The sequence below is a fragment of the Heptranchias perlo genome, chromosome 36 (genome assembly GCF_035084215.1).
Source record: "Heptranchias perlo isolate sHepPer1 chromosome 36, sHepPer1.hap1, whole genome shotgun sequence".
Taxonomy (NCBI): domain Eukaryota; kingdom Metazoa; phylum Chordata; class Chondrichthyes; order Hexanchiformes; family Hexanchidae; genus Heptranchias; species Heptranchias perlo.
This window is the reverse complement of record NC_090360.1, coordinates 19,033,039-19,052,263: the sequence shown is the minus strand read 5'-3', so window position 1 is coordinate 19,052,263 and position 19,225 is coordinate 19,033,039. Positions and strand designations below refer to the sequence as shown.

The following is a 19,225-nucleotide window of genomic DNA, read 5'->3' as shown; positions in this document are numbered from 1 at the left end:
ATGAGCTAAAATTGTGCACATGGAGTCAGGCAGGGTATGGATCAGGCATCATACTCTCTATGGTGAGTAGCCTGTTAAGACTCACGTATGAAGGCTGACCTCTTGGGCAAGGTACCATTCCGCTGCCTGCACTGTGCAATCACTCTAGTTAACCCAGCATATTCAGGTTAGGACTGGACAAAATTGGGACAAAAAAAAAAGGAAATTGCTAAAGGGTAATGAAGACAGGAGCCTTTGGTTCTGTATCACCAACTATGGGAGTCCAACCATCCAATTCTGATGAAAGTTCCAACCCCTTGTCCCTACACGATATTTGTCAGAGGAATTTAACTGGTGTCAAATCATTTTTTTTTTGCATTAAAAAAGGCCCACAACAAAAGTTTTGAATTAACAGTGAAAACAGCATTCCTTCATAAAGCCAGCTCACACAGTAAAACTGCTGACAAGATCCTCCCATAGCCCAGTGAATCACAGATTCCACTGTTAATCTGTGCCGAGTTAGCTGATTTCCGCCACAGCAGGAGCTAGGTCATTACAATTGGACTCAGCATGCTGGGTTGGGGAGAGGGAGGAAAGAGGGAGAGGGAGGAAAGAGGGATGGGAAAGAAACAAAAAAAGAGCCATGTGGGAACACTGGGTTAGGATCAGCCTTGGCTATGATGGCCTCCACAGCAGAATTGCCATTGAAGGTCAACTATTTAGAATGGCCACATGAATAAATCACCAGGGTGCTGCTGACACCCAGAATTCCATGCCCAGGCAGAATCAGTACCTTTAGGTGGGGAGAGGGGAAAAAAAAGAGGGAGAAAAGAGAAACGAGAGGAAAAATGAAAACTAGTGCAGGAATTTAAGACAGGCCTGGTTTCACCCTCAATCGGCCCAAAATTCTGCCGATCACTACTTGATCGCGGGGCTGGGAGAACCCACTCTGATGTCAATTGGCGGGGGCCTGCAACTTATCCTCTTTCCCGCAGAAGTAAGTCTAACAATGTGAAAAGGGGATACACATCACTTCCAAATAATAGTATAAACAGGGAATTTTTTTTAAAAAGAGAGAAACTGGAATTTCAAGCATAACTCAGTAATCCTACTGTGGCTACTGTTCCATCTCCAGACATTTAGCTCCTCAGTCAGTTTACTACCAGGAGGACTGAAGCAATGAAGCAATGAATTTCGGTGCTCGCCACAAAGTCTGCTCCCTTGGCCGGTTCCATTCCCCTCCCTGCTCTTTCACTCAGGTTCAACAAGACAGCGCGCAAACTTGGCATCCTGTTTGACCCGAGCTGAGCTTTAAATCCCATCAATAAGTCACCTTATTTCCACCTTTATAACATTGCCTGCCTGTTTCCCCATCCTTAGCCACTTCACCATTGAAACCTGTGCCTATTCCAATGCTCTCTTTGCTTAACTACCTTCATCTATGCTCCATAAAATCCAACTTGTCCAAAATACACCTGCTGAAAACCTGTCCTGTACTAATCCCATTTGTCCATCACTCCTGTACTCAGAGGCTCCCCTTCCCCCAATACAATCAATTCCAAATTCCTGTCTTCAAATCTTTCCATGGCCATGGTGCACCCTACCTCTACTCTTTTGGACCTACTCTCCCTTCCACACACTTCAACATTCTCAGTCTGTGCATCTCACCCTTCCTCTGCCCCACCATCAGTGGCAGAGCCTTCAGTTGCCTAGGCTCTGCTCTCTGGAACTCCCTCTCAAAACCCTGCCACCCCTCTACCTCTAAGCACCCCTCCTAAGCTCTCTCCATGGATTGGTATTCAGTCGCTGTTGCTATTACTCTGTAAAGTGCCCGAGGATTTTTTTTAAACCTTGAAGAATTACATAGAATTTGCAACCCCATGTTTCCATCTGTTCCCATATCCCTTTATTCCTGTTCCCTTCAACCACCTATATATTTTTTAAAATTAGTTCTCAGAATTTGGGCGTCGCTGGCAAGGCCGGCATTTATTGTCCTTCCCTAGTTGCCCTTAGAAGGTGGTGGTGGGCTTTCTTCGGTTTGATATAACTGAGTGGCTTGCTAGGCCACCTCAGAGGGCAGTTAAAAGTCAACTACGATGGTGTGGGACTGGAGCTACATATAGGCTAGACCGGGTAAGGACATTAGTGAAACGGTTTGGTTTTTACAACAATCCGACAGCTTCATCACCACTTTTATTGATACCAGTTTTTGTTTATTTCCAGAATTTTTTTTTAAAAACTGAATTCAAACTCTCAAACTGTCAGGATGGGATTCGAACTTATGTTTTCTGGATTATTAGTCCAAACCTCTGGATTACTAGTCTAGTAACGTAACCACTATGCTATCGTACTCTTAACTGTTGACATAGTCTCTGCACCAATCGCTAACTCTGGTAATGTATTCTATAGTCTCACAACTCTGTGCAAAAAAACATTTCTCCTTGTATTTATCTTATATTTATGTTCCCTTGTCTCGACCCCTCAACCACTGGATACACTCTGTCCCATCCGTTCACAATTTTAAATACCTCTATCAAATCATCACTGAATCTCCCCGTTCCAATAAAAACGGCCCCAAGTTATCAAGTCTTTCTTTGTATTTGAATTTCCTCATTCCAGGCATTTGTGCCGTACCCTCTCTATTGCCTCAACATCCTTCGGAGCCCAAAACTGCACGTAGTACTCCCACTGTGGTCTTACTAAGGTTGTATATGGATTGACTATTACATCTCAACTTTTATGTTCTATACTCTTGCCATAAAACCTAGCATTCCATTTGTTTTTTTTTTAAATGGCCTTATCCACTTGAGGCACTGCTCTTAATATCTTGTGAACCTGAAGCCCCAAATCCCTTCACTCTTCCACATCACCCAGCTTTCTCCTGAAGTATAATTATTACTTTAAAATAAAATGTATCATCTCACATTTACTGACACTGAATTCCATTATCTTATCAATAGTCCCTTGCAGCTTCTTTTGGTCCACACAATTATCTATTATGTCTCCTGATTTAGTACTGTCTGCAAATTTAAGACACCATTCCCCCCAGCCCATATCCCAAATCATTGATGTACACAGAACTGAAGAAGTCCCAGAACAGAATCCCATGGGATACTACTACCCACATCCAAACACTCTTCTGGTAGAGTAAATAAGGAGAAACTGTTTCCACTGGCAGGAAGGTCGGTAACCAGAGGACACAGATTTAAGATAGTTGGCAAAAGAACCAGAGGGGATATGAAGAGAATTTATTTTACAGTGAGTTATGATGATCTGGAATGCACTGCCTGAAAGGGTGGTGGAAGCAGATTCAATAGTAACTTTCAAAAGGAAATTGGATATATACTTGAAAAGGAAAAAAATTGCAGGGCTATTGGGAAAGAGCAGGGGAGTGGAACTAGTTGGATAGCTCTTTCAAAGAGCCAGCATAGACACGAAGGGCTGAATGGCCTGCTTCTGTGCTGTTTGATTCTATGATTCAGAGAAGCTGCCCATAACTCCTACTCTCTGTTGCCTCCCTTCTATGGTGCTATGTAAATGTAAATTGTTATTGTTTGCTCCAAGTACAGTAACTTGATTGAATGCAACATTATGTTGGAATATGTTTGTAGCAATCCACTGAACCTACTCCAATTAATCATTATGACATTAATGAAGCCAGGAGACCCCACTATACACTCTTGTGTAGAGTGTTGCTTTCTTCCTTGTGGTGCATATACTGCTGTTGATGCACCTGTACTGTAAGGTAAATGAAGCACTGCTGTTGCCTCTGGAGATACAGGGCTCTCTATCTTTTCTCTTCCTACTGGGTTAAGTGATTCAGTCTGCCCATACAGGCCATCAGTAGAATTTTCCACTTGCTCTGAGCGGCTACCATGAGAGGTCCAGCAGTCGGAAAATGAAGTCGTCAAGCACGATTTGGTCCAGTGTTGTTGAATGCAATCCACAATATGAATGGGGCAGTTTCCACTGCACTAGTAGCATTGGGAATATTACAGGACCACCAGTAAAATATATGATATAATAGAAGAATTCTCCACAAACTTACCAATAAATCCTTTCTTTGCTAGCTCAATGGTAAATCTTCGTGTGATTTTTTCCAATTCAGAATCCTGCAATATTGCAGAAAAAGAGTCAGTCATATGATGGTGCAATGCAAAGCTCTATACTGACTAGAAGCAGGACCTTTTCTAGGGTTCAGGTATGAAGCAGCAAAATTCAGTTTTCGACATATGGCTAGACAAAAGCATTTCTTCACTTAATTAACCAATTCAAAACTTACTTCAAAATGAAAATACTCCAAATTTGATAAATGATCACAAACATGATGCAAGCATCCCAAAATGCTTTTATTAGAACCATAGAAAAGATACAGCACAGAAGGGGGCCATTCGGCCCATCATGTGCGCGCCGGCTCAAAGAACAACCAGGTGCCCATTCTAATCCCACCTTCCATCACCCGGTCCGTAACCCTGCAGCTTACAGCACTTTAGGTGCAGGTCCAGCTACTCTTTTCAAAAGAGTTGAGGGTCCCTGCCTCTACCACCAATTTGGGCAGTGAATTCCATACACCCACCACCCTCTGGGTAAAAAAGTTTTTCCTCGTGTCCCCTCTAATCCTTCCGCCAATCAGCTTAAATCTACGTCCTCTAGTTCCTGAACTCTCCGCTAGGGGAAACAGGTACTTCCTGTCTACTCTATCTGGGCCCCTCATAATTTTGTACCCTCAATCAAGTCACCCCTCAGCCTCCTCTGCTCCAAGGAAAACAACCCCAGCCTATCCAATCTCTCCTCGTAGCTGCAATTTTCAAGCCCTGGCAACATTATTGTAAAAATGTAAGGAATCTTACAACACCAGGTTATAGTCCAACAAATTTATTTTAAAATCACAAGCTTTCGGAGATTATCCCCTTCGTCAGATGAGTGAAAAGGTTCTCAAATCGCATATCTTATACTAGGCTGGGACAGCATCACACCAATCAAAAGGTGTCGTTGTTATTCAAACAGGCCAGTCAGGAAAGGATGCCCCGGAGCATGGTACATTGGCGAGACCATGCAGACACTGCGACAACGGATGAACGGACACCGTGCAACAATCGCCAGACAGGAGGGTTCCCTCCCAGTCGGGGAACACTTTAGCAGTCAAGGACATTCAGCCACCGATCTTCGGGTAAGCGTTCTCCAAGGCGGCCTTCGAGACACACGACAACACAAAATCGTCGAGCAGAAGTTGATAGCCAAGTTCCGCACCCATGAGGACGGCCTCAACCGGGATCTTGGGTTCATGTCACGCTACACGTAACCCCACCAGCAAAAAGGGGGAAAAAAATTATGTTTTTTAATATTCTCTCTCTCTCTGCCATTTTGGGTTTCTTTCTGCCTGTCTGTGTAATTGACACAATGTATATCCAGTGTACTGGGACATGCTGTTCTCCGTGACTGGCCTGTTTGAATAACAACGACACCTTTTGATTGGTGTGATGCTGTCCCAGCCTAGTATAAGATATGCGATTTGAGAACCTTTTCACTCATTCATCTGACGAAGGGGATAATCTCCGAAAGCTTGTGATTTTAAAATAAATTTGTTGGACTATAACCTGGTGTTGTAAGATTCCTTACATTTATCCACCCCAGTCCATCACCGGCATCTCCACATCAACATTATTGTAAATCTTCTCTGCACTCTCTCCAGAGCAATTACGTCCTTCCTATAATGTGGTGACCAGAACTGCGCACAATACTCCAGCTGTGGCCTTACCAGCGTTTTATACAGTTCCATCATTACATCCCTGCTTTTGTATTCGATACCTCGGCTAATAACGGAGAACATTCAGTATGCCTTCTTCACAACCTTATCTACCTGTACTGCCACCTTCAGGGACCTGAGCACATGCACTCCAAGGTCTCTCACTTCCTCTACCCCTCTCAATATATTCCCATTTACTACGTATTCCATTCCAAAGTGCATTACCTCACACTTCTCCGGGTTGAACTCCATTGGCCACTTTTCGGCCCACTCCATCAACCCATTGATATCTTCTTGGAGTCTGCAGTTATCCTCTTCACTATCAACTACACGGCCAATTTTTGTGTTTTCTGCAAATTTGCCAATCATGCCCCCTACATTCAAGTCCAAATCATTAATATATACCACAAACAGCAAGGGTCCCAACACTGAGCCCTGTGGCACACCACTGGAAATGGATTTCCATTCGCAAAGACATCCATTGACTTTTACCCTTTGTTTCCTGTTATTGAGCCAATTTTGGATCCAATTCGCCACATTTCCCTGTATCCCATGGGCTTTTACCTTTCTGACCAGTCTGCTATGTGGGACCTTGTCAAATGCCTTACTAAAATCCATGTAGACAACATCCACTGCACTACCCTCATCAATCCTCCCTGTCACTTCCTCAAAGAATTTAATCAGATTTGTAAAGCCTGACATTCCCTCAACAAATCCATGCTGACTATCCCTGATTAAACCATGCCTTTCTAAGTGACAGTTTATCCTATCTCTCAGTATTGATTCTAATAGTTTGTCCACCATTGAGGTAAGACTGACAGGCCTATAATTGTTCAGCCTTTCCCTCGTATCCTTTTTAAACAATGGTACTATGTTTGCAGTCTTCCGGTCCTCCGGTACCTCCCCTGTATCTAGTGAGGATTGGAAAACGATCCTCAGAGCATCCGCTATTTCCTCCCTGGCTTCCTTCAATAGCCTAGGAAACAATCCAGCCAGCCCTAGTGCCGTATCAACTTTCAAGGATTCCAGTCCCTCTAGTACTTCCTTATCCAATATTTTACATCTCTCCTCTTTAACTACTATGTCCGGATCATCCCTTTCCTTTGTGAATACAGAGACAAAATATTCATTTAAAACCGTACCCACATCCTCTGCTTCAACACACAAGTTACCCTTATCATCCCTGATAGGTCTCACCTTTTCCTTGGCTATCCTCTAGTTCTTAATGTACTGATAAAACATCTTTGGGTTTTCTTTAATATTACTAGCTAATATTTTTTCATGCCCTCTCTTTGCTCTCCTTATTTCCTTTTTTACGTCATCCCTGTACTTTCTATACTCCTCTAGGCTTTCTGCAGTATTTAGTTTTCTGTGACAGTCATAAGCTTTCTTTTTCTGCTTTACCTTGCCCCGTATACTTCTAGACAACCAGGGGGCTCTAGATGTGGCTTTGCCGCCCTTTTTCTTTGAGGGGACGTGTCTGCATTGTACCCATAGAATTTCACTTTTTAGTGCCTCCCACTGGCTTGCCACTGATTTTTCCTCAAGTAGTTGTGTCCAGTCCACTTCTGCCAAATCACCTCCCCCCAAATTAAAACGTTTACTCCTGATTTAACTCTGTCCTTTTCCATAATAATGCTAAAACTAACCGAATTGTGGTCACTATCCCCAATATGGTCACCCACTGTCACTTCACCCACTTGCCCATCTTCATTTCCCAGGACTAAATCTAGAATTGCATCCCCTCTTGTTGGGCTGGTCACGTGCTGGCTAAAAAAGTTCTCCTGGACACCGATCAAGAATTTTGCGCCCTCTGTGCCCCTCACACTGTTTGAATCCCAGTTGATGTTAGGGTAGTTGAAGTCCCCTACTATTATTGCCCTCTTATTTTTGCAGTCAGAAATTTGCCTACATATTTGTTCTTCTATCTCCCTTTCACTGTTTGGGGGTCTATAGTACACTCCTAGTAGTGTGACTGCCCCTTTTGTATTTCTTAGCTCAACCCATATGGCCTCGATTGATGATCCATTTAGCATATCATCCCTTCTCACAACTGTAATTGATTCTTTAACCAATAATGCTGCCCCTACTCTTTTTTTAAAAAAATCACTCACTCTATCTTGCCTAAAAACTCTATATCCAGGAATATTGAACTGCCAATTATCTCCCTCTAAGCCAGATTTCCGTTATAGCAATGATATCATGCTGCCATGTGTCTAGAATCATAGAAGTTACAACATGGAAACAGGCCCTTCGGCCCAACATGTCCATGCCGCCCAGTTTATACCACTAAGCTAGTCCCAATTGCCTGCACTTGGCCCATATCCCTCTATACCCATCTTACCCATGTAACTGTCCAAATGCTTTTTAAAAGACAAAATTGTACCCGCCTCTACTACTGCCTCTGGCAGCTCGTTCCAGACACTCACCACCCTTTGAGGCATTGAGACCGATTCTGGGAAAGGCGGGACCTGTACAAGCTGGGTGGGTTATACCCAAGCATTTGCTTTGTTTGTAATACTCCTTGCATTGAAGTATATACCCTTTAACCCCGTCAAATTATTGTGCTGAACACTATTTAACCTTTGCTGCTTTTGCCTTTGAGTCGCTAACTACTTCACTAACTGCTTTTCTATTTCCCGTTTCCTGGTCTGAATTTGTCATATCTGTACCTGCCCTTTGGTTCCCATCCCCCTGCCATACTAGTTTAAATCCTTCCCAACAGAACTAGCAAATGCCCCTGCGAGGATATTGGTCCCGGTTCTGCTTGGGTATAACCCACCCAGCTTGTACAGGTCCCGCCTTTCCCAGAATCGGTCTCAATGCCTCAGGAATTTAAACCCTTCCCTCCTACACCATCTCTCAAGCCACGCATTCATCTGGTCTATTCTCCTATTTCTGCTCTCTCTAGCACGTGGCACTGGGAGTAATCCTAAGATTACTACCTTAGAGATCCTGCTTTTTAATTTATTTCCTAACTCCCTATATTCTGCTTGTAGGACCTCATCCCTTTTTTAAAACCGATGTCGTTGGTACCGATATGGACCACGACCTCTGGCTGTTCACCCTCCCCCTTCAGAATGTCTTGCAGCCGCTCCGTGACATCTTTGACCCTAGCACCAGGGACGCAACATACCAACCTGGAGTCACGTCTGCGGCCGCAGAAACACCTATCTGTTACCCTAACGATGTAATCCCCTAACACTATTGCTCTCCCATTCTTTTTCCTCCCCTCCTGTGCAGCTGAGTCACTCGTGGTGCCACGGTCTTGGCTCTTGTTGCATTCCCCTGATAAGCCATTTCCCCCAACAAAATCCAAAGCGGAATATCTATTGGAGAGGGAGATGGCCCCAAGGGACTCCTGCTCTACCTGCCTAGTCCTTTTACTCTGCCTGGCGGTCATCCATTTCCTTTCTACCTGCGTAATCTTTACCTGCGGTGTGACCACCTCACTGGACGTGCTATCCATGATAATCTCAGCATCGCTGAGATTTAAGACACTACATTATTACTGCCAACACAACCTTCTGACTCAGAGGTGAAAGTGCTACCACTGAGCCACAGCTGAAATTTAGCCAAGGTCAGAGCAGGACTGTGTTTCAAATTCGGGTCTTGCCGTAAACATTCACTTGGGTGACGTACTGCTGGTCACTTTAGTAAACTGTCCAAGCATCTTATGTTTAGGGTTGTGCCCATACCATCCAATATTTAACTATATGATAGTGTAACCTAGCAGGACCTCCCTGTGATCCGAAGTGGATGTTGTGTCTTTCACACGTGCCCTCATGAAGCCAGATATGAATTGTTAAGTTGCTTTATTTCACAGCAAGAGCACATACAGAGCAAGTTTAACTTGTCTTCATGTAATAAGACAAAATAATCAATGCGCAACCTTTCTCCACATTAATAGGTCATTTTGTTTACATACGAGCACAAGAAATAGGAGGAGTAGGCCATACAGCCACTCGAGAATGCTCCGCCACTCAGCAAGATCGTGGCTGATTTTCGACCTCAACTCCACTTTCCCACCCGATCCCCATATCCCTTGAGTTTGATTTAAATAAAATTACTTCCGGTTATTCTCCTGTTTCTGGCGAAAGCGTGCCCTAGCAGCTTCCTGTTCAAACCCTGACTGGCAGTATGTGTGTTCCTGTCCCTTTTTTATCTCCATGTTCACAAACAGAGGGGATGTCCAATGCCAGACAGCTCCTGCCAAGTAGCTAGGACCAGTGATTTCCCAACACAATAGGTGTTTATTGATTACCAAAACAGGCTAACGAATTGCTAATCTTTGGAGAAATAACTTTAATGTTTAGCTCATTTTAGCCACTTTAAAAAAAAACACCTCACTTTAAAAATCAAACATTTAAATGCAATGTGGAAAAATGGTGAAAAATCCTGAAATGTAACAGGTACGAAGAGATGAAGGAGTCAAGCTTGTGGAGTGCAAAGAAATGGCAGAGATACTAAATAAGTACTTTACCTCTGTTTTCACAGAGGTGTATATTGCGATTTGGAACCACCAGAGATGGGTGAAGACCTGGTAGTGGAGGCCATTATTCTAACAGCAATAGTACTAAAGATGATGCACAAATCACAAGGCTCTCACTGTTTATATTGGTGGATCCTGAGGGAATCTAGGGAAGAAACAACGGATGCTCTGATTAAAAAACAAAATTGTGTGGAAAAGAAAATTGTGCGAGAGGACAGGAGGGTCTTCAAAATAAAAACAAGATGAAGCAAGAAATTAGTCTTAATTAGTCTTACTTCAGTTGTTGGTAATCTATTAAAGTCTATATATAATAAAGGTGAAATTACTAAGCACTTTGAGAAAGAGGAGTTAATCAGAGTCAGTCAGCAAGGATTGCTAAAGGTAGGTTATGCTTGACCAACTTTACAGAATTCTTAGAAGAAATAACAGAATAGATAGAAAAAGGAAATGTAGTTGATGTGATTTTATATGTATTGTCAAAAATCATTTGATAAGGTTCCACATAAGGGGCTTGTGATAAAGTTGATGGAATTAAGGGGAATGTGGCACAGGAATAGAGAGATGGTTGGAGGACACAAAGCAAAGGGTTGGGATAAAGAGACATTTTTCAGACTGGAAAGATGTGGTGTGGTGTTCCACAGGGGCAAGTATTGAGGCATAAAGGATCTGGACTTCGCAACTGAGGAAATATTGAATCAAAAGCAAAATACTGCGGATGCTGGAAATCTGAAATAAAAACAGAAAATGCTGGAAATACTCAGCAAGTCAGGCAGCATCTGTGGAGAGAGAAACAGAGTTAACGTTTCAGGTCGATAACATTTTGTCAGAACTGGAAGAAGTTAAAGATTTAACAGTTTTTAAGCAAGTTCAGAGTCAGACAAAGGTGGGGGGGAAAGGGAGGGAGAAAAGACCAAAAGGGAAGGTCTGTGATAGGGTGAAGAGCAGGAGTGATTAAATAACAAAAAGGGATGATGGTGCACAGCAAGGAGGGTGGTCATGGGACAGATAATGAAACAAAAGATGGGTCTAGAGGAGCTGTAAATGGCAACAGCAGAACCATTACCAGCACCTGCTGTCTGAAAAAAATGGGAGCAATGATTATGATCTGACATTATTGAAATCAATGTTGAGACCATAAAGTGGCAAAGTACCTAATCAAAAGATGAAATGCTATTCCTCGAGCTTCCATTGAGCTTCATTGGAACAGAGAAGTCAGAGTGGGAGTGGGGCAGAGAATTAAAATGGCAAGTGACCGGTAGGTCAGGGTCACACTTGCGGACCGAATGGAGGTACTCCGCAAAGTGATCACTCAATCTGCGTTTGGTCTCCCCAATGTAGAGGAAACCGCATCGTGATGCCAAGTTGGGGTGTAGGGCAAATTGTGTCGAGGACTGAAGAAGATATAGATAGGCGAACTGGGTGGGCAGATACGTAGCAGACGCAGTTCAATCCGGAGAAATTTGAAGGAATACATTTTGGAAGTACGAGTAGGAATAGAAAATGGTAAGATTTTAAAATGGAGTAGAGAGAGTTAGTGTGCAGATACACAAGTCATCAAAAGCAACAGTGCAAGTGGATACTAATAGTTTCCATTAGTCAGCAAGATGTTAAGGAGAGGGCAGTAATTTAATATAAACCACATTACAGAGCAGGAAATTTATGAGGGAGGAAAATACAGCAAAAATTAAATAAAAATATTCAGCAATAAATATGAAGAAAGGAAGGAAGTTGTAAAAAAGCAAACTGCTGCAGGAGCATTTTCTTCAGCTTTAAGCAATGTGAAAACTTGGGCACTTTTCAACATTCATGTACTCCCTCTCTAGAATCAAAAGGCCAAGAATAATAGAATTTGTAAAGAATCCACACCTTGGCAAACGGATTTTGTGTTCAAGATAAAAGGATGATGTCAGTTTGGAAACGAGATCCCACTTTTTGAACCCAGCAATTGCACCACACCTCCTTACTACGGATAATGGTACAGGTAATGCTGCATTTATATCAAAGAACCACTTCTGCAATGTGCTTCACTGAGAAAGAATGTGGAGCACTGGTGGGAATGTTTGACTAATGTTCTGGCTGGAGACCTACCCCAATGTCACGAGAAGTTTGGTACGGGCTGGGAAAGCAAAACCTGCTTTGCTGGAGAGTAGAATTGTGTTGAGAGCTCTGGCTGCCCGTGGCCAGAAAAACTGGTAGCCAGTTTTGCCGACAACTACTGTTCACGCGTGAGGTGCAGATCAGTGCTGTTGGAAGCACTAGTGTCATCTTATGTAACAGTGCTGCTGTTGGACTACTTAGTTCCAGAAAAGTTTACAGCATAGAGGGAGGTAATTGGGGCATCATATCTGTGTCATTTCTTTGCTAGAACAATCCAAAACTGATCTAACTATCTGGGTTACCTCTGGCCATAGTGCGGTAATAAATAACACTATATAAAAAAAGAGCACAGGGCCTGTCTTAGCCTGGTTCTTCTGGATCAGAATTCCATCGGCAGTAATCAAGGAGCAGGGCTGTGATACCTAGTCACTATCCCCGGCAAGAAAGCAGCTAGAAACTGGGGGGAAAAAGTCACAGGACATTCTGAACTGAAGCAATGGTAAGAAAATGTACCAGGTTTCAGGTCACCTTTACACGTTACATTAGATGATGTAAAATTGCCAATTTCAAAGAAAGTGCTAGGATTTGTGTGCTTTCTGCACGGTTCAAGATTACTGACTGAGTAGGATTCTGAACTATAGAAAACAAAACTTCTTTGCCAAAAAAATGATTCACATATGCACAACACAGGAGTTCCAGTGAGATGTGGCTTGCAACAAACTAGGCTACAGGAATGCTTCAGGAATGGCAGCCAAAAAGCTGGTCTGGTTCACATGCCGGGCCAACCCATTCGATCAACAACTTTAGACATGCAGAAGCAAAATAGGCATATTCCTACTATTTTATGTTTGTTCATAGCTTAATGTACATAAGAAAGAAGAAAGAGCTTGCATTTATATATATGACCAGATAATCTGTTTTACTGTTGTTGTTTGAGGGATAAATGTTGGCCTGAAAATGGTGGGTGCACCAGGGTGACACACCACAGTGCTAGCTAGCCTCAGACCCTGCAGTTTCCCTCTGCTGGTAATATTATTTATTGTGGTCATGCAGTGTAAGAATGAGTACTGCTGAACAAAGTGCAGCAAGATTTTTCTTTAAAAATTGCTTTAATAAAGCCCAGTTTTTAAAAAAAAACTTTTAACTATTATCAAAATTTTTAAACTTTTTAATTTATTCATTCATGGGATGTGGGTATCGCTGGCAAGGCCGGCATTTATTGCCCATCCCTAATTGCCTTTGAGAAGGTGGTGGTGAGCCGCCTTCTTGAACCGCTGCAGTCCGTGTGGTGAAGGTACTCTCACAGTGCTGTTAGGTAGGGAGTTCCAGGATTTTGACCTAGCGACGAAGGGACGGTGATATATTTCCAAGTCAGGATGGTGTGTGACTTGGAGGGGAACATGCAGGTGGTCGTGTTCCCATACGCCTGCTGCCCTTGTCCTTCTAGGTGGTAGAGGTCACAGGTTTGGGAGGTGCTGACGAAGAAGCCTTGGCGAGTTGCTGCAGTGCATCTTGTAGATGGTACACACTGTAGCCACGTTACTTAAGCAAGTGCTTATTTTATTCCACCTCATTACTTAAGGTTAATTTTTTGTACTCTGTTTTACAATTGGTTCATCTTAATTTTAAAAGTTTACCCTTCCTTTCACCTATATACGTCTCTTGCTTGCAAGTGTGCTTCATTATAATTTACTCATTGCTGTTTTACAAGGGTCATTCTATTATATGACAATATATCTTGTGGTACACAATTAACATTCTTATTGTGATACAGCAAGGTATCTTGTGACACTGACCAACGTCACAAGAAGTCTCCTAGTATTATTACAACAGCCAGTGATACAGGAGGCCACCTACTAGCTGCCTATGGGGTCAAGGGGGGAATGGACAAAGATGCTTTCAATTTATCTAATTTTCTCAAGTTGCTGCAAAGATATATTGTTTTATAATACACAAGCTATAACCAAGATCAATATAAAGAGATCTGTGGGTTTTGGTGGTATAGCCAAAACACGAAGCGATGTGAAGCAACCTTCCACATCTCTTCCTCCACATTCCCAAAACCTTCGGACGCGAGGATACGATCCAATGAACAGCAGCCACTGGGCTCATCCGAATGGAGAGAAAATAAAGATCGTTTACTGATAGGAAAATAAAAAATATCCTCGGCACAAAATCCAGTCAATTTAGCACATTCCATTGTAAAGGAGTACGAGAGAAAATAAGCAACTCTTAAATCCTGTATCTTTTCCTAATGTACAATGCATCCTTACCAAATACCTGGTCCCATGCACCTGCCTGGGACTGTATTTTGTTTTTTTAAAAAAAAAACGCAGACAGCATTCATCACACGGGGCGACTTAGTCCCGTTGCAATGCTTTCAGACTGATTGGAAGATGCCTGTCCTCTATGGGCGAGTACATTTCAAACTTGCACTAACTTGAGAGCACTGGGGTCTTCCTTTAACAGTGCCCAATAATAGAGTAAAGCAGCTCTCAACTTCAGTGCTAATCTATTTTGAGGATGGCAGAGTCCAATAATTGTGGATAACTAGTGGGTGGATTTTAGGGCAGGTGGCGAAAAAGAGTGACACTTTAAAAAGCCAGAAGAACTAAAAAGGTCAGGAATCTTTCTTTCAAATGGTGTCTATCCCAGACATGCCACATCCAAGACCTTGTGTGATAGTTCTAGCAAGTCTAATCCTACACTAACAAGACAAGAATAAAGTACTATAATTTGGTTGGAGTGGAGTCTGAGAGGCCACAGCCAAATGCAAGAACCACAGTTGTTGTATAAACAGCAGCCAAATGGGAGTTGTGGCTGTCATGAAGTGCACAACAGCACTTTTTCATTGCAAAAAAGAATGAACAAGGGATTATGGGACAAATGAGGGGGATCAGATATCAAACTGCAAATTTGTTTCTTCTTCAGATGACTGAAGCTGAACTCTCAATTCTGAACTAAGTTTCAAAATGACAACTTTCCTTTTGAGAAAGAGGAAGTGGAAGGCAAAACCTCCAATTCAATACAAGGAGATTTGTGACCATTTCAATCAGCCAGGTGGGTGTGGCCTTGGACCAGTTTCCAGTCGGACAGCAGCCAGTGGCTGTGTCTACAGAGTAGCAGACAGGCTATTCTAACATTACATTACCTCTAATTAAAGTGAGCTGGATCCATGTCAGCGTTGACCTATTCCAAAGTGTGGCAGGGATGCTGTTTTATACCCCTTGAGTTTTTTCCTAACCATTGAATCTTTGCTACACACATATATGCCAACCGGAATTTGTTTTTTCAGTGGGGGGGGGGGGGGGGGGGAAGGGAGAAGAGGAGTTTAGCAGATGTGTAATGTGAAATATTGCTTTAGGTTGATGATATATTATTTGATATTGAGTACTTAATAAGTGCTACAGCATAGCAGTAAAATATTGTACTCAGGTGGAAGTCTGGGCCTTGCACCTAAAACTTTCTCCAAGTTTTAAATTCACTTCCCTTTTGATGGGACAGAATGGGCTTCAAGTATCTGAGTACACAGAGTATCCTAAATCTGCACGCCTTATATGCACCCAATTTTAACCATGTACAATTATGGAGGATATGGTCCAGTGTGGATCATTATTGCTGAATGCAATCAGTTTACTTTAAGTAAATGCTTTCCTACAGTTGTTATACACAGTCCAATTTATGCAATCTATCTTCAAGGAACTGAACGGATTCCCCATATTTCTTTATTAAAATGGAACAGAAAGTGGTACCAAATGATCAAACATTGAGAAATCCTTGAGCATAGAGCCAATTCTCTTGCGCTTTATTCGCCTTTGTGGTCCAACCTTGATATTCTCCTATTACTAGACTACAGGGCTGCTTTAGTTGGCGTAAATATATTCCAATATTGGACAAGGGTACCATCAAGTTCTGAGAAGTTCCAGTTAAACTGCACAATCTCGAAGATGGCAGTGTTTGTCCCCATCCCAAGGTGCATCATTTTCAGTCTAACACTGCATTGTTAACAAAAAGGTACTCGAGCACTGGCGCTGGAGGACTTTGTTACTTTTAGATCTGGCTTCACTCCTGCTGTTTCTATGAACGTGATGAGCTCCAGTTGTGTTAGGAAGAGGCTGCATGCGTGTTAAGAACCTCCATATCTTAATAGAGGTGTTGCATAGAAGCGATGCAATTGTCTGCTCCATTCCCTATTCCATGTCCACAGCAATAGGATTTAAGCCATGTGAAAAGTGTACATCACATCTATACACTCCAGTGCGCCTCCACTGCTGGAACCCTGCTGTATTCAAGTATTCCCTCCATTTTAAGCGACAGAAGCTTGATTGCTGGATCCACGGAGAGAACCTGAACATGATCGCGCTTTTTAAAATAGTGTTGGCCAGGGTCTGCAGAAACTACTGAGTTTATTCCGACGTGTCGTGAAAGACAAAGGAGATGTGATAAGACACAAGTCCTTATTTAGAAAAGGAGTAATGAGGTAATGCTACCTAAGTCCTTGGGACAGAGCCAATAAGGAGAAGACATGGACTAGGCAAGCAAGCCTAAACCAACGGGAGAAAGACAGCACAGCTTGAAGAGATAAGATTCGGAATAAGAATGAAGAATCTCGGGCGTGGAGCGAGTGAAGACTCCGAAGACCAACCATCGTGGAAGTGGAAGAACCTACGTCAGGGATGTAGAGACAATGTCGAAAGAGAGAGAGAGAACGGAACGCCTGGCCAGCGTCAGCTCTCCTTTTCGGGTATTAGCCTTTATATTCTGTGACCACTCAGGGAGTGTCAGAGAAACCTAGTGGGTGTGTGTTTAGATCCTAGTTTGGGTATAAAACTGTATAACCCGGTGCAAACTGCACGTCTATAGCTAACCAGACGTATAAGCTATATATATATATATATATATATATGATCTAACAACGTGAATAAAGCGAATTGTACTAAGCCAATAACCGTAACTGGTGACCTCCGGTCAACAATAGAGACTATGCGTGGTGACAGGAACCCTTTGTCCGGATAATAGCTCGAGAAATTCTTGATTATAACTTCTTCAAATCATAAAATGTTAAGGACCATATAGAGTTGCTAAAGTAGAGCTTGTGCCTGATGGGGAAGGAAGAGGGCAAGGGAATTGTTGGTCTCTTCAAAATGATAACTCTGTTTAGGGTACATCACTCAATACATCTTGCATGAAGAATTTAGTATTTGATCTGCACTCGGGGATGCTGGCAAACTCCATCAACCTTATTTTCTCATGTCTTTCAAGTCCTTTAATTGTCATGGGAAATATGTTGCTGTTTTGTTTTCTCATTATCCACTTAACCAATACTTTCAACACTGTCATTTGCAGCTGTACTTGGCTGCTGTTACAGTACTAATATTAAAAAGCAAGTCAAAAGTTTTTAAAATTGAGTTGGTTGTTTGCGCCCCCAATTATTATTTCCACCCCCACCCCACCGAGGAGATATTTACAATAGTTATTGATCAGGTTCTACTACTATCTCCAGTGAACAATGAAAGAGATTCCATGCTAATAGGGCACTTGAGCAATTGCATTCCATTTGCTCTTGGCCATATGTACAGCCTACTCAAATGCTACAACTTTATCAATAGCAGAAAACTTCACGTTACACCTATTTTTTTTCTGAAGCAGCAGGAGCGATCACAAACAAGGATTTAAGTTAAAAGCACTTTTTAACCCCACAAGGGACAGGAAATGCCAACAGCTTTCTTTGCAGCTAATAATTTCAATGACGCAACACTTTCAAGCGACCAACTGGATCAAGCAGAATATAGTGGACACAGAGGAAAGGGTAAGCCTCAGTTTTATGCAAAATACTCAATACAGAAAAGTTTAAAATGAATTACCTGCGTGCTACTCAACCCACATGGGCGGTATTTAATCGCACAGCAAGGAGCAAGTTTGTTAAAAAAGCTGGCAAGAAAATACTTACTGAGTACTTCTTTGGGTTAATCTTCACTCCAGCTTTGGCACCACCAAATGGCACATCTAGAACGCAGGTAATAGGCAAAGAGGAGAAAAATTGAGGCATTTTTAGCAAAAGGAAAAAGTTTCTGGCTTCAACATATTTCTGTAGAATCAGATAAAATATCCCTTTTTCAGTCCCCTTTTTCCTCTTCCCTCCCCCACCAGCTTCAGGCTACCGTCTCAAGATTGGAATGCAGGCTCCAAAACCATCCATAACACAGGTCAAAGCCATTTAATGATCAAACATCAGAGTCCTACTTCCACAAAACAGCGGAACACCCAGTAATCCAGACTTTTAATTTTAACTCACCACAAGGGACACAGAAAAATTAATATATAGCAAATAATCCATCATAATTGTTAAATATTGTGTATGTCACTATACAGCTTCTACTGCACAACCTATTCAGTGGATGCTTGCAATAGAATAAAGGGGAAGGAGTGAAAGGACACCATTGATATATACACATGGGAGAATCTTGGGAAGCAGGCAATGGGTAGAAAGGATCTATTTATCGTGTGATTAGTGGGGTGGGGGTGATAAAGGGGCCAAACTGTAGCATTCATAATCTGTGTTTTCCAAATTGATTAATTGGGAGTGAAATTTCAAGTTTCTACATCACAACTTTCCCAGAATTTAAGTTTAGAGACAGTACCAGGACTGAATTCTTAAAATATAAAATGTGCGCGTGCACTGCCACAATCCTCCTGGACACAGATGGATCTGTTTCATACACTTAAAAGTCCCAAAACAGAGAATCAGTAAACTGATCTCAGCACTTACCAACCACTGCACATTTGTAAGTCATCAGAGAGGCCAGGGCTTTCACTTCATCTACACAGACATCCATGCTGTAACGGATCCCTATAATCAGGCACAAAAACTCAAATTACCAGAGTACGATCACAACAGCACACAGGAAACT

The 19,225-nt window shown here is 42.3% G+C and overlaps 1 protein-coding gene across 1 annotated transcript in view; it reads right to left on the bottom strand.

The window, feature by feature from the left end:
- Window positions 1-19,225, bottom strand: part of glud1a (glutamate dehydrogenase 1a) — a 90,558-nt gene that overhangs the window by 45,758 nt on the left and 25,575 nt on the right. Inside the window, exons 2-4 of the mRNA XM_067972689.1 lie at window positions 19,084-19,164; window positions 18,265-18,320; window positions 4,028-4,091 (exon numbers count right to left, since the gene is read on the bottom strand). Of these exons, the coding sequence (XP_067828790.1) occupies window positions 4,028-4,091; window positions 18,265-18,320; window positions 19,084-19,164 (201 nt within the window). The remainder of the gene's footprint in view (window positions 1-4,027; window positions 4,092-18,264; window positions 18,321-19,083; window positions 19,165-19,225) is intronic.